Source organism: Cupressus sempervirens, chromosome 11, assembly GCF_028749045.1.
Source record: "Cupressus sempervirens isolate cs-2001-9-10 chromosome 11, ASM2874904v1, whole genome shotgun sequence".
Taxonomy (NCBI): domain Eukaryota; kingdom Viridiplantae; phylum Streptophyta; class Pinopsida; order Cupressales; family Cupressaceae; genus Cupressus; species Cupressus sempervirens.
In genome coordinates, this window is record NC_143128.1 from 600,585,899 (window position 1) to 600,608,144 (window position 22,246).

At 36.3% G+C, this 22,246-nt stretch overlaps 1 protein-coding gene across 2 annotated transcripts in view; it reads left to right on the forward strand.

Annotated features, from left to right (window-relative positions):
• Positions 1-10,053, forward strand: part of LOC149531106 (Methylthiotransferase) — a 123,685-nt gene extending 113,632 nt beyond the window's left edge. For both annotated transcript variants that reach the window (XM_089811764.1, XM_089811765.1), the window contains one exon: positions 9,189-10,053. In XM_089811764.1, coding sequence (XP_089667890.1) covers positions 9,189-9,866 — 678 coding nt within the window. In that variant the 3' untranslated portion in view covers positions 9,867-10,053. The remainder of the gene's footprint in view (positions 1-9,188) is intronic.
• The last annotated feature ends 12,193 nt before the right edge of the window (positions 10,054-22,246 follow it).

Here is a 22,246-nt window from a genome sequence, read left to right on the forward strand (position 1 = left end):
TGCTGAAACCTAATTTATTCAAATTTGTCCACCATGTTTAGTGCTATTTCAAGTTTTGAGTTTAGTGGCTAATTTATCATTACTAAGGGAAAATATTTATCATTACTTTCTGAATATATAAAGGCCTAGTGAAACTATATTTCCCTTGTATAATGCGCGTAGGACTTGGAAATATTCATAAATGGCACCACATATACGATCAAATACTCAAATTGGCAGCACCTGAAATACTTCAATCCCCTCCCAATTTTATACAGTCTCGAATGCTAATTCTACTGATAATAATCTTATTATTATTTCTTACATGAGGATTGTATTCGGTCCATGTAGATGATGACATAAATTTGCGACTTCATATGGATATAGCACTAAAATATTTCACATACATTTCTTGAGATCCAACAAAGTTTGAGGGAATTGATTTCAGAACCAGCTCCTGCTAGCTCCTTTTGAAGAGCATGTGATGATTGCAATCCGGTGTTTCAATATTTGCAGCGATCACATCAAGATTCCAACGATCTCTCAGTCCATAAATTACCCATGTTGTTGTAACAGTCAACCAATAGACCATGACTACTCCATCTGGTGACCACATTCATCCCCAACCCTGTCAACCAGCAGAATGGTCCACTCCACAGCCCGTGATCACATTTTCTCAGAGATTGTGGCAAAAATGGAGAAGGTAGACGGGAGCTGCAACACAGGCACCAACGCATCCGGGTGGCACCCGTCTGCCTCTAGTATCCGCATGTATCTGCTTCGGCATCCATTGCTTGCCTGGGCGCATCGGTATCTTAGCTCTGGAGACATACCAAGCTGCTTGCAAGCAAGGTGCTTCAGGTGAGTCTGGGTTTTGGAGTTGAACTCAAGACCACAAGGGCACAAACCCAAGGCCTAAGTCAGCCCTGCTACAAGTATTTTTAGAACATGGATATGGCTTTGTTACTGTGCCTAACCGTACTTGAAACTAGGGGACATGGAGCTGCACCAGATATGCTTGGATTCACTGTTCTAAAAAGAATAGTGATGTATCCAGATGAAGTGTTAAAAAAAACCTTTTTTGTGTGCTTTCCTTGCTTACTTTGATGTATTTCATTTGAAATTATCTCCACTATCCCTTTGCTTGCTTGCATTTTCATGTTCTTTTAACTTAGTTGCTTCTAAAATGCTCATTGTGTTTGATAAAAGCATTCACTAAAGTTGCACTAACTCCATGTCAAAATATTGAATGGGATGGTACAAACACTCCAAGCTGTAAGGAATGCACTGTAGGCTCTTGTGATTGAATTACAATTCTGATGTTTGCAAATCACATTTGCATATTCAAATTCTCACAATTGAATCCACACATTTCAATATTCCCGAAATTGAATCTGTGCAATCTCCCCAAATGGGGTCAAATATCACATGTAACTTTAATTTTATTCAACTGATTAAATAGATTGTCATTTAATTTCAACATCAGCATTAATATCTCAAGCGTTTTAAATTAAAATCATGTTATTATATCATCTCAACATCCATTTATTGCCACAATCACATTTAATTCATATTGAACCAATATATTGAACATCACTAAATTTAAGCATATGAAATTAGGTACACACCATCTCAGATACATAAGTAAACTATCATTAAGAGACAATACATCAGGCCCTCACGATGGGCCAGGCACAACAGAATAATATACATGCGTCTCAATTAACATTGACAACTGGCATGTTGAGGGATTTCTTGAGATGTTCCTTACTCGAAAGGCCACTTAAAGTACCAATGTGTATTGCGATAATTCATAAAATTTTGGTTTGCAATTTACAATTGGGTGAGGATGTGATGATTAACAATTTTACTGAATTAAGTAGCTATTCAATAGTTGCTTCATCCAAATTCAGGGAAGAAAATTTCTTTGTAATTAGAAATTGAACAGATAGCAATTAATAACTGAAAGCAAAAATTAACTACTGAACTTAGTTTTCAAATAATGCCAAAAACTTGAGATTTTATTCGCCTCCAAAATAATGGCACCTTTTTTCCTGATTACAATCCGAATATTAATGTTGATGTCCAAACTGTCGCACGGTTTTATTGGCTGTCGACTATCACCACGACCTTGGGATCAGATATTTTTTGAGCTTATCCTCATCCTGACTTTGGCGATAGCATTATTTGATTATTCTTAATAAATCGCGACCTGAAGAAGGTGCCCGAATTGATGGAAACTAAGTTTGTTGATTGTCGGAAGGTCTGTGGGACGCAAGGGAAATAGAAGCCAATGTGTAATACCAAATATACCTCCGTCCTCTGCAATATTGATTCTGAAAATCAGGAGACCCTAAACGAACTTGCAAATAATCTAAACCCTTTGCTAATATCTGATTCTGCTAGCCCCCTTCGGTCCGACTCCAGAGATGATGCGTCTGAGCTTTTATGTAAATCGAAAATCATATATGCTTCAAACTGTTGTTCCGGGTTGAAAAAATGATTTCCATCCTTCGTCCTGGCCATAAGAGAACAAAGGTAATCCTATATTGCGGCAGTCTCCACGTAGTGATCTTGCAACTGGCCTTAGGCCCGAATTTGTGCCCTGATGAAATGACTGTAGCGTCACCTCCAATTTGCAATAATTCGGGTGATATTCCACACCCTCAAAATTGCTTATCAATGGGAGTTTTCGTTCCCAAAGATAATTTGAGAATTTGCAGACCAAATGACTACAAATCACTCCAACTGGGGTAGAAGTAGAATCCACAAAACCCGCTTGTCCAAATGGGTGCCTCCTGTCCTCTATTCATTCACTTTTTTGAGAAGTCACTGGAAGCTTCCAGAAACGTCTTTTTTATAATATCTTATTATAATGCACTTTATTATCAAATAACTTTATCAAATTAAATAAATAACTTTATAAAATTAAAAGTGCAATCTCAATTCAACATTAGAACATGTAGGCCTCATTTACTGGATATAGGATTAATTATACTCTCCGAGAGCAAAACGCAATCATGTGGCAACGAGATGACTCTCTCTCCAAAATCATTTGCCTACTGTAGGAATTGTGTCGCTAGAAAGGGGACATGACAGTCCGCCCTTCCTGAAATTGCTTGTCCTCAAGCAATCTCAAAGCTGGATGCTGCAAAATTGTTTCATTTTCCCAAGTGGCATCTTCAACTGGTAGATCTCTCCATTTAACCAAATATTCTCTGATCACCCTACTTTCCAAAATGAATTCCAAAACGAATTCCGACACTAAGATCAATTTCCCTTCATCATCCAAGGGAGGTAACACCGTAGAAGGTACCACATTCTGTCCCAACGCTTTTTTGAGGCGCGACACATGGAACACATTGTACACTTTGCTATCTGCGGGAAGCTCAAGCTCATAAGCCAATTCCCCTATTCGCCTGGTGATCCTGAAAGGCCCATAATACCTAGGCTTAAGCTTTTTTAACCCACCTTTTTTGAGAGTAGATTGCCGAAATGGCTGAAGCATGAGGTAAACCATGTCACCAACCTCAAAGCTTCTCTCTGTCCTCTTTTGATCTGCATACTGCTTATACTGATTCTGTGCCCGAGCTATGTTATCCCGGAGAGCATTAATAATGTCCTTACTTTCTTGAATCAAACCCTCGGCACATGGAACTCGAACATCACCCATCAGCAAGTCAATAAAACTCGGTGCTTCATACCCATATAACGCTCAGAAAGGTGTCATCTGAATAGACATGTGAAAGGTGGTATTATAACAATATTCACACAAATAAATCCATTTCACCCATGCCTTCTGCTGATCAGCCACGTAATTCCTCAAGTAGCCTTCCACCTATTTGTTCACTATCTCTGTTTGTCCATCAGTCTCTGGGTGATAACTAGTACTAGGTGTGAGCTAAGTGCCACATAATTGGAACACTTCCTTCCAAAAATGACTCAAGAATCTACTATCCCTGTCGCTTACAACACTTCGGGGTATCCCATGTAACCTGAAAATCTCTCTGAAGAATACCTCAGCTACCTGTACTGCTGTGTAAGTAGTGGTGATGGGAAAGAAGTGAGCATATTTCGTTAATCTATCCACCACCACATAAATGCAATCGCGTCCTTGGGCCTTGGGCAAACCTGTAATGAAATCCATGGCTATGCATTCCCACTTCCGATCCGGAATGGGAAGTGGCTGTAGGAGTCCTGCTAGGAAGGTGTGTTCTTGCTTATTCTGCTGACAAACAGGACACTCACGGACATACTGCAATACATCTGTCTTGAGTCCTTTCCATGTGAACCGTTCTCGCACCTGTCTATATGTTTTAAAGTACCCGGGATGACCAGCTATAGGTGAATCATGAAGAGCTCGCATAATAGACCGCTTCACCTTCGATCCTGGGACTAAAAATATCCTGCTCTTGTAAATAATCAATTCATCCACAAGTGTATACCTGGTATCACAATTGTCCCATCAACTATCCCAGATCCCCAAGAGTCTCTAGCGTACTCTGCAACAATCAAATGCTTCCAATCCTCAGAGATCTCAACCATCGCACTAAGATGTGGCCTGCATGACAAGGCGTCTGCTACCACATTTTGAGTTCCCCTAACGTATGATATATCAAAGTCATAGGCCTGTAGCTTACTCACCCATTTCTGCTGTCTATCATTGAGATCTCTCTGTCCAAGGAAATGTCTCAAACTATTGTGGTCAGTTTTTATACAAAACTTACCACCTACTAGATATTGCCTGAATTTAGCTAACGCGTGCATGATAGCTAACATCTCCTTATCGTAAATGCTGAATGATCTCTCTGGCCCACGGAGTTTCCTGCTCTCATATGCAATAGGATGTTTGTCCTGCATCAGAACAGCCCCAATACCATCTCCTGAGGCGTCACACTGGAGTTCAAATGGCTTCGAGAAATCGGGCAATGCTAGTACTGGACATGAAGTCATGATCTCCTTAAATCTATCAAAACAAGCCCGTGCCTTTGCTGTCCAAATAAAAGCTCCCTTTTTTAGCAAATCTGTCATAGGAGCCGCATGTCGCGAATATCCATAAACAAATCTGCGATAGAAGCCACATAAACCAAGGAATCCTCTCAGTTGGGTCAGGTTCTCAGGAATAGGCCACTCCACAATAGCACGAATCTTATCAGGATCCATCCGTACTCCTTCTCTACTGATAATATGACCTAAGTATAATAACTCGGTCATGCCTAAATCACATTTGGACTCTTTGGCATACAAGGACTCTGCCTGCAAGGTATTCAGTACTGTCTCTAAATGCTCCATATGCTCATGCCATGTCCGGCTGTGTACCAATATATCATCAAAGAAAACCAACACAAACTTCCTCAGCTGATGATGGAAGACTTTATTCATGGTGGACTAGAAAGTAGCTAGAGCATTGGTCAAACCAAATGGCATAACTACAAACTCAAAGTGCCCATAGTGACATCTGAATGCAGTCTTCTCTATGTCCTGTTCTCTGACTCTAATCTGATGGTAGCCGGATCTCAAATCAATCTTGCTAAAGTAACATGCCCCATGTAGTTCATCTATCAGCTCATCAATCCGCGGAATAGGATATCTATTCTTAATGGTTTTCTTATTCAACACTCTGTAATCTATGCACATCCGAAGTGAACCATCTTTCTTCTTTACCAAAACTACTGAAGAAGCAAAAGGAGACCTACTAGGTCTAATGTGTCCCATTGCAAGAAGTTCCTTGATGGTTTTTTCTATTTCATCTTTGAGCCTCTTTGGATGCTTGTATGGAGTAATCATAACTGGTTTAGCACCCTCTTCTAATTCAATGATGTGCTCAATCCCTCTATCAGGTGGTGTACCAGGTGGAATATCGCTGAATACTTTACTTCTTTCTCAATATCTGGATGTCTGGATGATATTCTGTCTTTTGTTGTTCCTCCTTTGTGGGCATGAGAGTACACATGGCTGCCCATTCAATATCATTATGCCTCACCAATCTTTGCAATCGCCTGAGAGAAATGGTTCGGATGTCACTATTCCTGATAGCTCTCAACACATGCTGCTTCCCATCTACCTCAAACTTGATCTCCATGTCCTTGAGGCAGAAAGTGACCTCACCCAATAAACGCAACCATGTCATACCCAAAACGAAATCCAAGTCGCCCATATTGACCACATGGTAATCTGCTTTGAACTCATAATTATTCAGGCGTAAAGGCATGTCTCTAACCATTCTATTACACTTAAGATAATCTCTTTTCAAAGCACCCAATTTTTTTTTGGATTGAATGTATGCCTTAAGCTGCTCAGCTTATTCGAGCTCCTTTGCTATATTTATTATGAAAGCCACCTGATCATGATTAAATAATTGCAAATGTGAACCTTAATCCACAAAACAGAATATCCCCAGAGACACACTCGGGGACTTTTTCCTTTTAAATGACATTATTGCAAACTCATCTATGAAAGTTGAATTTGGTGGAAATTTTGGCACCAATGTTCAAAATCCATATTAAGATATATCATTATCAGAATTTAGAACTATCTTCTTCAGTCACAGAATAACTAGGAACAAGCGATCAGTTTCCAGCATAAATAGCTGGGAAAACTATTCTTATCAGGCTGGTATGCTTCGTTCCAGCACATGAATGGAACCCCTTGAGGCTTTCTTAATGACATTTCTGCCGTTCTCCAGGTTAATTTTAGTGGATACTGCATAACATTAAAACAACCATTCCAATTGCTATATTTTAAAGCAGCCTACTCATCACAGCATTCATCTTACCTAGTTTGTACACTCTTAAGATACTGGAATGCTTTTGTGCCTAACATGTTCTGCAGGGAAACAATAGTATGCATAACAGTGCTCACGCTCCCAATGTATTGTGCCTGGGCACCCACACAGGTCTGAAATGAATCTGTGTTTTACACATCTGGAAATTGGAGCTATTGTAGTGAATGCTACTTTGTTTCAAATTCTGTCAAATATATTCAACATGGGACAGAGAACCTGCACTTCAAGCTTGTTGAATTGCATCTAAAATTCCTGGGAATGAACTCGTGTCTAATATTGAGTGTTTAGGCATCTGTTTGTAATCCTCTTGGTCTGTAGGCATCTGTTTATTGAATGCATGGATGTGTCGTTCGCAGTGTCACATTGCTTGTCAAGATGCAGGTGTAAGTAGGAAATGGATTGCATCTTCACAGATATGGCCATGGCCCATTTCTATATTGCAAGAAATTCGAGCTGGTCCATATCAATTTATAATTTCAAGTTTATGGACTTTCAAAAGTTGCAAGCATTTAAAGCATTGAAATACTGACTCCAGGAAGTGCTAAACTTGTGAAGCCTCCCTCTGTGAAAGCATATCTCGGCCTCATGGCAGGATGCTTTATTGTGTTGGCCCTCAATCATTAGACATATCATTTTCAGTTATGCAGTGCTTGGGACAATGGTAAGAAAAAGCAGCTTATGATGTGCCTCTTATGATCAACCCAATATTCCATCTGTAGTTCTCAGCATATTGCAATGTGTGCCTTGGTGGAAAGCATTTGAACCATATGCAAACAATGATGCAATGTCTGAACCAGACTGGAATATTTCCATCAACCGGAGTCATTAGTAATTTGAACAGTGGTACAGCAATATCTTCTTCATTCTGGGTGGAATTATGGTGACATGCAAATTTTCATTATGCCCACAGAGTCCTTTCTATTCAAATCAGTACTTTCTATCTGCAAGTCTTCAGTTATGCTCCCAGATTCCTTTCTATCCAAATCAGCACTTTCTATCTCCATTGCTTAGCATCCCCTGCTCCATAATTTATTGGGAAATATCCACATGCAAGTCTTCATTTATGCTCTCAAAGTCCTTTTTATCCAAATCATTACTTTCTATCCGTAAGTCTTCATTTATGCTCCCAAATTCCTTTCTATCCAAATCAGCACTTTCTATCTCCATTGCTTAACATCCCCTGCTCCATAATTTATTGTGATTTTGTGTGCCTGTCATTGATAATATTAGTGACACAGCATTTGTAGTATTCTTACTCTAATGCTTGAGCCCAACCAATCTACAGCAGCAACATTGAAGCATATATCCATGTGTGCACAGAGACAGCACTTGCAGGATTTGTTCCACAAGCAGATACATGAATAGTACAGACATTCCCATGACCACCTCTTGATTCATGATAAGCATGGATGACCATTAGTGCGGTATATTTTCTAGAAGCATTGGCCCTTGATTTTAAGGACTGTTAACCCAGTTGCGTTACATGGAGGCTTAGCCAGATAATTAAACATTTCCTATTAGCTAATTGCTTGATCAATCCCGCAAAAGTTGTACTTAATTCATTGTGTCCATGACCCTGATGGGAATATGTTGAGGCACAAAGAAGGCCCTTTGATTGCAATTGATGCAGGTAAAAAATGTTCCTCATGCTCTATATGATACGTGTTGAAGATTGGGTATGTTAAGAAAGTACTAGCCTGCATGGAATCACACATTCCACCTTCCTTGCAAGGGATTGCATTTGTGAAATTCACTGATCCTTAAAACCTATAGAAAGTTTATTAGTGTTTGAACATAATAGAAATAAGCTTACGTTGATTGATTTATGACGTCTTGCATGGAGTCAACTTTAAAATAGAAGTACATAGCAATAACATATAAATTTACCATACATGAAGCTTGAATCGAAATTTTCAATATAAGCAATAACAAAAAACTGTAACAGACAAATAAAACTTACTTCACAAAAAACATCATAATGTAGCTTTGCCGGGTATTTGATATATCTCGAGTTAATTAACATGGTTGTTATCGGAGCAAGAATTCTAATTATTGAAGTAATTTGCTCCATGTGGTTTTGTTTGCATCTCTTCATGATTTTGTCTCTTCTTTTCTTTTTAATGCATAAATATATCCAAACAATAATTTAGAACAATAGCAATTTGCACATGCAACTTACTTTCAAAAACATTTCAGTTTTGACATGTACAATTTTCTGGTAAAAAGATAAAACCTCTTCATGGAAATGATCTGGTTATTTTAAAATATTTCATTAAGATGTTTTTGTTACAAAAATGAGATTAACATTAATATAAAGCTCCAATACACGAGAATAAAATTAATAAATATTTAACCAATAGTTGAGTCTTCCAATGCAATTAAAGAAATTATTTTGTTAATATGGATTTGTTTTATTTCTTTTCAGGTTGGCCATACCAAATCATATGTACAAGTACTTGTTATGGCTCCCGACAGTATGCTTGGAACTTCTGTTGATGTGAAAGTTGCATCAGTTGGGAGGTGGTCAGTTTTTGGAAATATTATCGGAAATCCATATCAAATTCTGGCACCATGTATTTCAAATTCAAATCTAGCTACAAGAAAAATCATTTCTCCAGAGGGTAGAAATGCAGAAGTTATGTCTTGTACAGAGTGGGAGTCTTGTACATGCTCCGTGGAAAAGGATTGCAAAACAATACGAACTTCTGCAGATTGTTTGGTTGCTGAACCTGTTGTAAATGAAAAATGCGAAAGTTGCACATGCAGTGTACTGGCATCTCCTGAAAACACGCATAATATGATGAACAAAGAAGGAAAAGCCTATAAAACCTGTGAGTCAGTTTATGCTGCCAGTGATGGTGAGACAACTGTGAAGCTTTCAGTTGATACATACTTTATAAAGAAGTCAATGTCATATATGCTATTAAGGAAGAGAAAGGAGCCCCAAAATAGCAATCAAAATAAGGTTTTGCCTGAAATTGCACAAAAGAAACAACAGTGCAACATCTTCAGTAGATTTTCTATTTTGGAATGGATACTTCTGTTTGGAATCATCCTGAGCTTTAGTGTAATTGTGGTTAGTGTATTTAAATTAGTGGTTTAAGAATTTGACCACTTGTAGACATTTTTCCCATTTTATAGTCATTTTAATTCACTGGTAATGTTGAGGAGAGGACACAGACAGTGTATTATTTTTGGTGCCTGCATTGGCATGCTGAGCTTTGTAAGTCGTTTGATTCTATTAATTTTGGAGGGGGTAAGTTCCAAAAATTATACAGGATTTTAAATAATGTTTTCTTGAGGTTGTTTAGTGCTTTTTAAATGCTTAAGGATCTGAGAATTCTGCATTATTGGAGAATGCATGAAGATACTGTTGGTTTTGTGTTTTTTTTTCCCTACCATATGTTGTGGTCTCTTGGTGCTATCTGAATTGTCATCACTTACACGCCTGTTGTAGTTTACTACCCAAGCCTTCTGATTGCAATATCTCACATTGGCTAGTTTAGATTGCAATATCATAGATTGACATCTTCCACATCAAATCCGCACATCCTATTTGTTTTTGAACTTTCTAAAATAAATAAAACCCTAAAACGATCCCCAAAAATCTTATAAAATCTATGGTCAATGTTGTTTTGTATTTATCAAAAGAGAAGAGGAAAAGAAAGAGGAAGGGACAGTAAAAGAGAGGAAGAGAAATTGATCTGTAAACTAGGTGGAATATTTCCACGTGTAGTTGGCTACTCACAGTTTCTCTGTCAACTATCCAACTCTCATAAAGAACACTGCAATCTATTTCGATGGATAACTATTACAGCTATCAAACTATTTAATTAAGTTATTAAGCTTGCAAGGGAACTCCTGACAGTGATATATGTATACAAAAGTCCCACACAAAAGTTTGCCATGGAGAAACCCTTCAATGGGTGAAAATTCTAGCAAGTGTTAACATTGCTTCTGGTTAACTATCATAGTCATGTTAAATAGGTCTTACAATGCCTCTAAGGCTTTAGAATTCAGTGGTAGCAAAGTGTTGTATATCATCACTTGCAACTATCCCCGCATCTTCAGAAATCCAACTCTGACACTTTATTCCACTAAGATGAACATTAAAATGTAGATCCAATAAGAGTTAACACATATAACCCCCTAATGATCTTAATTTTCCTTCCTATGCGTACACTTCCACCTAGTGAGAGCAATCTTGGCTACTCATTCCACTATCAAACCCATGTCATCTACGTGTTACCAATAGTGGTGATTGCAAGTTCCTAGCACCCACAACTATCTCTATCACATCCCTTGTATTATACCCACATACATGCTCTACATGCTTGAGCAAAAAAATAAAAGTAAAGTAACAAAGGTCTTTTATAAAAGAGAATAAGGATGGAGAGATGAATATGATCTAGGTATGGGCTATAATGCCTCGTCTGGAGATCCTTGGAACAAGGATGAAATACAAGTCAAGATAATTTTTTTTTGAAGCAAGTATGAGTGCACATGACAACATCATACACAGATCACATAGATCGCAACGAAAGTCTTAACCACCATTCTGACAACCAATGAATCTCTAAATGCCACTACTCGAACTGATGCCCACACAATAGGAAATGAAAACCCAAAATAACAACCACACAAAGAATCTAAGATTTGTCAAGGCAAGGAAAGTTAAGTAAACCCAATGGGTACTAGAATCACCAAAAAGTGATCCCTGAAAACCAATGGAGATGACCTATGTTTTTTGTGTGAGGACCAACAACAGACATATTCTCGTGTGAGGATGTGCAACACACCACGCGAGAATATGCTTTCTGCACGAGGATGTGCACCAAACAATGCGAGAAGGTACTTGGCCAAATAGCCAGGACACCCAAAACTGGTTTTGGGTTTCACACGAGAAGGTGCTAAAGGCCACGCAAGGAAACCCAATGCACCACACAGAATCTTGCACTGTCGTGCAAGAAAGTGTGATTTCACGTGAGATCCCAAGACAGGAAACAAAAAGGTAAAAAAAACTAAGAATAAAAGTTCATCCACACCGAGGAGTACTAGATCCAAATTTGGAGGCAAGGACACTCGAACAATAATTGAAAGACGAAAAGTTGGAATCTAAATCTAACGAGTAAACATAGTAGTGAAGGGAAAGTATAGAAGGTAACATCGCAGTGTACTAAAACATTGCAATGAACAATACAACCAAACTAAGCACGCGGTTCCTCCCAACCATAATAGCATCATAAGACCATCGTGGGCCCTAGTCATCCCCCACGTGAAACATCCTAAGCTACCAATCAGATCATCGGTACTATCATATAAGGATGTCATTACTAAAACATGTTAAAACATAAGCATAAGGAAATCTAATGTGCTAGGAGTAAAGCATAAGATAATCCTACAAATACAGATAACATCATTTATTATATGCTAATCATCATAATAAGGAAATGCGGCAGTCTCTAACATCATCTAACATGATATACAAACATTCCAATGAAAGCATAAATCACAAGAAATCATACTCTGAAATCTGAAGTACCAAGTGAAAACATCCAACAATGGTCGTACTAGGAGAAAAGATCGTCTTTGTGCATCAGTCCCTAGCAGTGGTATAGGTAGCTATGCCTCCCAACCATGTGGAACTTGCATGCCCACTCCCCTTGTGCTGATGGAGATAAAGATCCAACCACAAACACACATAAAGCACGTCATCTATGGCTAACACTCACGCCATACAGAATGATGACTGAAACCAAGAACATAGACAATGCATAAACTACAGGTCTTAGTCAGACACTCAATGGGTTGCTAAGTAGGGGTTGACCTCATGGAGACTCGCTTGGCATCAACAAGCCCAAGCTTGGATTGTGCAGATTCAGCTCCCTCAATGGAAGGCTCAAGCACAAAACATTTTTCATTATTTTAAGTTTTATTATCACCCAATATTTTCTTTAGTTATCACTTAAATAAAGCTCCCTTTACCAACCTATGGCGCCATGCTCGCCAGGTTGCAAGATAGAAGCCCCCTCCATATGCTACCTTACCCTACCCATGCTCATCCAACGACGAGTGCTTGTAGGCATGCAAATTCCCAACCCAACCCCAATGATCATCTTTCGAAAGTACCATGAAAAATCGGGCCTCACAAGTCACTCGACAAATGTACGTGTACATACTCGTGTGTGGTGTACCACCATCACGAAGATCATGACACAAGGATTGGATGAGAACACAAAGTAGAAAGTCACTCAACTAAAAACAAACTCGGGAGGATGGATGCAACACACATCCCAATGCAACATAAAAGTGCAAGAATGGTTTGATTGACATCCAAATGGATTGTCCAAGTCCATGACCAACATTATGCCAAGAAAATCCAATAAAACAAGGTGGCATGCAAAACGAGGTAAAAACCTCAAAAATTGGAAAACTTCGAAATTAAAACCCATTTGGTTTTTGGGTACAAAACCCCCAAAGATCTAATAATATTAGGGTTCAGATACCATATGCAAAAACGACCAGCATAACAATGTGAAACTCCAAACCCCCATCCCAAAAATAGGGAAAATGCTCATACCCGACCAACCGGGCAGAACCAACAAACAAAAATGGAGGGGAACACTAGTTCTCAGTCTCCTAACAAACTGCTACTAGAAACAGAACTTGAACTGAAGCAGAAACAAGAAAACTGGAAAGCCCTACTTGACAACAAAAGGGGCAAAAACCAAAATCAGCTCAATAAAATAAATCGCCTACTGAATCTGCCAAAAATCACGGCAATTCAAGGTCTACCCGAGTCAGATCCAATGAGACTGATCTCGCAAAAATCCCACGCTCACAGCTCTCAGAATGAACAGAAATTCAATTCTTCAGCAAGAGGATTTCAAAAAAGCTCTCCAATTTTCTAATTACAAAATTGAAAAGTGAAAATACGAATCCCCTTTTCAATACTTATTAACTTTACGAGTGAATAGTTGATTAAGGAAAATAGCCAGTTAGACTAGCTAGACTTCAAATCGACCCAAATGAAAACAAGTTATTCCTTGTAATGAGAATTCATCTAAGGCAAAGCTGCCAAAAATTAAATTCGAGAAGATTTAAAGCCCGAAAACCCAAAATCACAGAAAATCACATAACAACTTTTGCGACAATGCGAATCTCTAAATGCACAAACACATTCACTAGTCAAATCACATAATGCAGATGATTTAGATTTAATAATCACCAAAAGGTTTAATTTAAACAGTTAAATATGGATACATCGACCATACAGGGACGACAATTATAAAATATGAATAGCTAAATCACTAACTCCATGTGCCACTATCAGGGATATAATTCCTGCACACTAAACACACGATCAAGAGCAATTGCATATAATAACATAGTCGAAGCAATAATGCATTAAATACCTAATTAATCCATTTACATCACTCACATTTGCATAAAGCATAAAGAGACAAGAATGAAGTAAATAACCATAGCATAAAATCCATCGCATAACATAATCAGAAAATATGTTCAAATACCAGTCAATCAGATATCATCATAGATCTATTGTCATCTCAAAATGGCATCAACATGCAAATATGATAAATTGAACAACATAGCAGTATAGCATCTATGATATTGAATCAAGTATAACATTCAACCCTCAGGTCACCTCAAAGTATATAAATAAGAGTACCAAGTATCTCTAAAATCAAAATAACAACAAGGTATAGACTGTAAACATGAGAGGCACTACATGAGCACCATGGCAATTGGAATTAAATGGGTGTGAAGGAAGTTTGGTGGGAGGAGGGGGTTGCATGCATACCCTAGATGAATGATAAAAAAGCCCGTGATGTCATAAGGCTAAATGTAGCCGAGGTCATTATATAAAATGACACTAGCATGATCTTCAACACTTGACTCTAAGCATTGTATTGATACGAGGTTCACTTTTGTGTGTGTTTGTTTTGGTGACATTGTTGTAGAATAAATCCCCTCTTTTGGAAAAAGAGGATGAGCCACCCAAACTTGAATTTTGATCAGATATTGTAGGTTTCATGTTAGTAAGATTTAGGGGAAATCTCTAGTCAAAGTCAAAGAAATATTTAATCACAACCTTTGCGTTGGAAAATCAGAAAGTTTCAAGGAAATGGTTAAGAAGAGTACAAACAGAATGAAAAGTTGAGCTGAAATTAATGAAGCTGAAAGAAGAATTTAAGGCATGTGAATGTAACACTATCTTCAATAAGTTATTGATCATACCAAAAGAATGCAAGGTTAATGAAGACACAAAATTTACCATTGAAAGATCAAAATAAAATGATAAAGGTAAAGAGATTATGGTTGAAGATGCAAAAGTTGAGGTAATAAGTTACATCAAAAATTAAAACACGTATAAGATTACAGATGAGACAATTGAATGCTTAAAGGTATTTATCTTTCAATGATTTCTATAATATTTGCAAGTATTTTAGTCATAAAAAAATAGATTGTAAGATGATAAAAAATCAAATAACTTAATGTTATAAGTAGGAGATGATTTCCATAGCTAGTCAAATTGTGATGTGAATATCAGGATTTAATTGTGTGATTTTGAGTCAAACTCGATGACCCATGTTTCATGAGTAGTGATTCAACATGAATCCATCTCTCATGAGAATAAATGGAACACTTATCACTCATTGGATCTAGGTGATGCTCACAGGGGTGAAGCACCGAGACTTCCCGGGAGGTCACCCATCCCAGTACTGCTCCAGCCTGAGCGCGCTTAACTACGGAGTTTCCTCCACAGTTAAACCCAAAGCTTGCAAATGGGTTTGCAAGCTTTGGGTTTAACTGTGGAGGAAACTCCGTAGTTAAGCGCGCTCAGGCTGGAGCAGTACTGGGATGGGTGACCTCCCGGGAAGTCCCGGTGCTTCACCCCTGTGAGCATCACCTAGATCCAATGAGTGCTAAGTGTTCCATTTATTCTCATGAGAGATGGATTCATGTTGAAACACTACTCATGAAACATGGGTCATCGAGTTTGACTAAAAATCACACAGTTAAATCCTAATATTCACATCACAATTAATGTTATAAGTTTGGTCATGAGGAAAGAAGTGCAATAGTCTAGTTACAAATCAAGAGAAGGTCAATACTATGAACACAAACTTCCATGGAAACTGAATCGCATGCATGTCATCACTTTGATCATAAAGAAAGTCAATGAACAACTAAATCTTGATATCCAAGAAAAAGAATGTGAATTGTTTCAAGTGTGGATAAACAATTCACTATGTTATATAATGCATATTTGATAGTACACCAAAAAATAATGGATATGATAATCATACTGCAGAATCTAGGTGATCTTAGAAATAGAGATGAGATATAAAAATAAATATGATGGTTTAGAGTTTTCAATGGCACCAAATCCTAGTACCAGTCCTACCAATAACTAAGCATTGAGTTGTGGCTCATGGGAGTATTAAAAAACTTGAATCTTACACCTCCCCTATTCCAGAGTGGCATCGATCGCAACTAGGTTGTTGCAGATGAAAAAGGTAAAGCATTTATGATGACAAGATGATTTTGATTGATTGAGAAGAAGAGTACATTGATTATATCAACAATAATAATTTCAAGAAGGATTTTTCAATTTCGTGGCCCTTAAAAGGAGAATTTTCAAATAAGTTGGTACTATAGAACAAAGGTTTTCATGTAAAAAATTGCACAATGCTTGAGAGAAAGGAACTTATGAAGAATCATGACACCTAAATCAGCTCATTATGTTAGTGGAAGATGAATATGGTTTTTATTTTGAATCATTAATTATATGTTTGATAATTTGCTTTATGGGTTCTTTGCCTTGTAAAGAGAACATTGTATGGATAATGAACATTCCTAATGGGTAGAAATTTTTATAGGTGCTTAGAAGGGTTGGAACACAAAACAAATCCCTCTGAGGCCTATTTATTATCTCTTTAGAAGAGGCTAGGCACTAGTTTGATTGTTGCCAATGTTGTATTGGTAAGATAGCTTCATGAAGGTTCCTTTCCTGAACAAAGGAAACTAGAAGTAGTCATCAATGGTTCTCTCTTTAAACTTAAGAGAATGAAGATTAATGAGAAAGGAAAAGAATTTGTTACAATTTTGGTATTTGAAAGTGAAGAGGAAGATACTAACAAAAAGGTGAGTGTAGCCAACATTATAGAAGTAGAAAGTGAAGAAAAATAGGAGATAAAAGTTTAGAAGGAAACAAAGAAACCCGTGGTTTCATATATAAGATTGAAAGTATTAATCATGATATTGAAGTCTATGATGGATGATGGTGAGTTTGACCAATTTGGTGGTTTGTGGGTTGAGTTCTCTTCAGGTGAAAAAACCCTTGTATTGAGATTGCTTATAGGCCATCTAATTAACAAAAGTTTCAAAGTATCCAATATATAGCATAATACCTAGTGATGTGTTTTGAGAATAATTTGTTATAGTTCAATTCTAACTTTTGGACTATGGATAGGAAAATTAAGAAAAAGTGTGATAGTTGTTGTAGACATTATCTGTACTTATTAATAAGACAAGAACATGTTTGGAGAAAATCATAAAGGTCTACCATTATTGTCTTTGATGGTCTACTGTTGTTGACAATTTCATAGGACAATGTGAGAAAATTGAGTTTGAGCTCAAAGAGCTAGGAAAATCTTATGATATTTTTCAAAGAAGGAAAAGAAAAGCAAAGAATGAGGATAGGAGAATTGCATGCTTAGCTATTATCTCAACAAAGATAGAAGAATGCCCTAATAAAGACCTTTTGTCTTGTGAAGGACATGGTGGAAGTCAAGATGAAGCATGCTTTTGACATCATAACTAATGCTGAGAATTTTGAGTAGAGGTTTTTGATTAGACAAGATGTTTTAGCGAGTAGGTGGAATGTGATAATTTGTGAGTCTAGATGGATGCATTGATTGCAGAATGAAAGAAAGAGTTACCTAAATTGAAGGATAGGTATGAAAAGATTTACTTTCAAAGTTGTTGTCTTATTATAGATAGGTCTACTTGGTTTCTATTTGGCCCTTTTCCATTATCAAAAAAAAGGGGGGAGAGTTTTTTAGGAGAAAACAAAAAATAGAATTTACCTAGGGGGAGTTTCTTATGGTTTTTGGCAAAATAGTTTTTCTTCTTAATCCTTTTTGTTTTCAAAGTTTTTCCATGAATGCCAAAGGCAAAGGTAGGGATTCTTAGAATATGTGAGGAAGTGTTGGCATTGCTTGTCATTGTTGTCAAAATCCTTCATAATGACACATTGTGATATTAGTGGGCATTTGACAATTTTAGGAGTATAAAGAAGATTTAGAAAGAAGACATATTAGGTTTTCTAGTACATCAAAGGTGGATTAATTTATCAATCCCAACACATTCAAGTTAGTATCCTATTAGTGGTATTTGTGATTTTATGTATCCATCTTTTATTTTTGGTCCTGGTGTTTAGGTTGCTTCAACAAATATAAAGAAGAGTTGTACTATCTTAAGTCTAAGCTATATGAGGGTTCTATTATAGCATGTTCTCTTATGTATGTTTAAGATTGACCAATGCTATAAATTAAATGTAATTATAATATTTGTTGCATTGGTGACATTACACATTTGGCGAGTGCATAATGCTAAAAAGTTAGTACCCGTTAATTTGGAATGGCTAGGACAAATTGCACTCCATTTTAGTGCTCTTCTTTATCTTGGATGTATTTGTCCTTGGCTTTCCAACTTATCTATTTGTTTTTCCTTTTAATTTCAAATGGTTCTAAAAACTTTGTACATTTAACCTCATAATTAACATTGTCAGGTATTGGTTGACCTAGGGTGACCTTACCCAAATCCATTTATTTCAAGTGTTTTAGGGCTCAATGCAAAGTATTTTCATTTTCTTGCCTAGTGTAGTCTATGTTTATGAAAATTAACTCTAAAATCACTATTAACGAAGGTTTCCTCTCTTCATTTTGGCAGCCCTCAAATCCATGATATTCAAAATTAATGATTTGCAAGAAATTCATCCACAATCAACTTATTATGCATTTGATGAGTCCAAGAAAATAAAGCATTCATTCTATGTGTCAAGCATTGAAGCATTTCCTTCTAGAGATCTAGCTTCTTTCTCTATAGGAAACAAAGTAGTTGGATATCAAGGGAGGAATTCTACATAATTCATTCTTCTTCCTTCCTCGTATCAAAAATTCATACATTCATGACTTATGAATTAGAGAAATTTTGATCTATTATATGAGTGAAGACATCTTATAATCTACATTTCTACATTCAACATACATACAAGAAAGTGGACTTCTTTATGATGAAAGAAATCCAGATCCATCCACAAGGGTTTGATCAATAAGGTATACATACATTTATCTTTCTTTACATGTTTTACTTACTTTATTTCAAGGTTATTTCTTATACACAAGTTTGGCCAAAACAAACCCCTTTCCACAAACAATTTTCCCTTCAATTATGTGTAGGTGTAAATTCATAGAATTTCAAATTTGAAAGTGGAAATCCAAAGATATAGCCTGAATCCTAGTCTTAGGATCATTTTTTAGCTCTCTCCAGTATAGGTCACCCCAAATCGAATTGTTCCAAGGATCTTGAGATTTTCATATATGAAAGTTACAACTCTTCGATTTTAGTCAGTTTCCAATTTGTCTATAGTTGGATATCAAGGGAGGAATTTTACATAATTCATTCTTCTTCCTTCCTTGTATCAAAAATTCATACATTCGTGACTTATGAATTAGAGAAATTTTGATCTATTATATGAGTGAAGACATCTTATAATCTACATTTCTACATTCAACATACATACAAGAAAGTGGACATCTTTATGATGAAAGAGATCCAAATCCATCCACAAGGTTTTGATCAATAAGGTATACATACATTTATCTTTCTTTACAGGTTTTACTTTATTTCAAGGTTAATTCTTATACAAAGGTTTGGCCAAAACAAGCCCCTTTCCACAAACAATTTCCCCTTCAATTATGTGTAGGTGTAAATTCGTAGAATTTCAAATTTGAAAGTGGAAATCCAAAGATACAGTCTAAGTCCTAGTCCCAAGATCATTTTTTAGCTCTCTTAGGTATAGGTCACCCCAAGTTGAATTGTTCGAAGGATCTTGAGATTTTCATATACGAAAGTTGAAACTCTTTGATTTCAATCAGTTTCTAGTTTGTATATAGTTTGATAGGGTTTCTTCAGATTTGAAGGTACATCCTCTATTAACCTTAAAGGTGAGTACATTTCCCTCTTTGTCATTTCATAGAACTTACTTTTATACACTAGTTTAGATATCTCATTATTTAATATTATATGTTTGATTATTTTTCTTGCTTATTATTCTTTACATATTAACACAAACCAAGAGAAAAGGAGACCTTAGAATTGCATATCCCTAAAAGGACTTAAATTTTCCATTGGCATGCCTACATCTATCTGGGTTGTGATGTTATGATTTATGTCCTCCAAGGAGTTGCATATGAGGATCTATTTTCCCAAATGTACATATAGTTTGGTGTTCTATCATTGATCACCATTTTATATGTCACATTTTAGTTAGATCACTTTTATGTGCATTGTAGTTCTATCATATATTTCATTGTATGCAATAAATTTTCTTTATTAAATTGCATCATATCTTCCCTTTATTTCATTCATGTTTGTATGATCTTTATCACTTTGAGTCCAACCTATATCATTTTGGTTAGCAGAAGTCATAGACACATGGGCTCCTTTGGTCATGATCCTTCTTTCTTTCCTAAAAATATTGATGAAACCATTATGCCTCCTAATAACCCTAGTCATGCCTCAAAGAACAACTATTCTCATTCTTTCCATGATGACGGTGAAGCCATAAGAGTTCCTCCTCAAGTTGATAGACTCACACGTGATTTTAAAAATTTGGAACATTGGTTAGCTCAAAATAATCATAGTCTTGAGGCTATTTATTCTTTAGAAGTCTTAAGAAAGCTTATTTGTCATGATGCACATGGTTTTCATCTCTTACATAATATTTCTCATCTTATTGGTTCTAGTATTAAACCTATTTTTGAATGTTCTCAAGAATTAGGCTATGTTCCACAAACTACTTATGCTGAAATCTCCTTGCCTATCTCCACTTCCATTCCTAGTGTTTCTAATTATTCTCCATCCATCATAACAAATTCAATTTACCCTTCTAATTCTACACATGTGAAATTTCCTAATCCTATTTTTTTTCTTCCTACGAGTGTTCCATGTGTTTGATTGCCTTCATCTAAGCCTTTTTATCACAATGTTCCCTTTTGGTATTCCAATCTTCCTTCATCTAATACTCCTAAAAAATTCATGTTTCTTCTAGCATTCTTTCCACTTCATAGAAAAACATTCCTAACATTTCAAATGTTTCTCCTCCTACCAATTCTTCTACAAATTCTACCATCAATAGCTTAGCCCAAACCATGTCTTCCTTACAACAAAAAGTTGCCTCTTTGAATGAATCCAAGTTTAGTATTCCTACATGTGGTGCTTCTAATCCTTTTTCTATAGATTATTTGAAATGTTATCCCACAAAATAGTGAGATTCCTTATTATGAGACTTATTATGGTGAGGGTGATCTTGTGACTCATTTAAAAACTTTTCAAACCTTATGTAGTGATTTTGCTCATGACCATATGTTCATGACTAATTTGTTCACTAAAACCTTTCGAGACAAATCCTTGCAATGACCTTGTTCTTTGCTTCCTTGTTCTATTGATTCTTTCCATAATCTTGCTAAAACTTTTATTCAACAATTCTAAAAAAATATTAGTCCTCAAATCTGTTTGACTGATTTGATGCACTATATATAAGGTGTTAAAGAAAAAGTTAGTGACTTCAATTTTAGATTTAAGCATTTGCATGCTCAAATTTCTTATCCTTTGTCAGATCTTGATATACAATACATTTTCATAACTAATTTACAAAATACTTTAGAGATAATATACTCCTTGTTAAGTTCTCTTCATTTCACAATTGCGTACAATGCTTTATCATTATTATTTAAAAGTGAGTAAATTTGAGAGCATTACTCCAATGGTTCTTGTTCTCATTGATAAGAGTGATGTTGATTCATTTCTAGCAAGTTTAATAAACCTAATAGCTATATCAAAATCAACAGATTATCCAACAATATTGATGAATAAGTTACAACAACATATGAAGGTGTGACTCCTTTATCCTATGTTTTTAGACCTTCTTCTAAGTTGACTTCACTTTCTAAACCTTTTCATAATGTCATGTTAATGTTAATGAATGAACACACAATTAAACTTCTTCATATTAACCCACCAAAACCTCAAATCTATATTCTTTGATCATCAAGATTTTTGTCAATTTCATCATCAAACCAACCATGATACTATGAAGTGTATGTCTTTAAAAAACATGATTCAAGACCTTATTGATTCTGATGTTATATCTGTTGATGTTGCTATTAATCA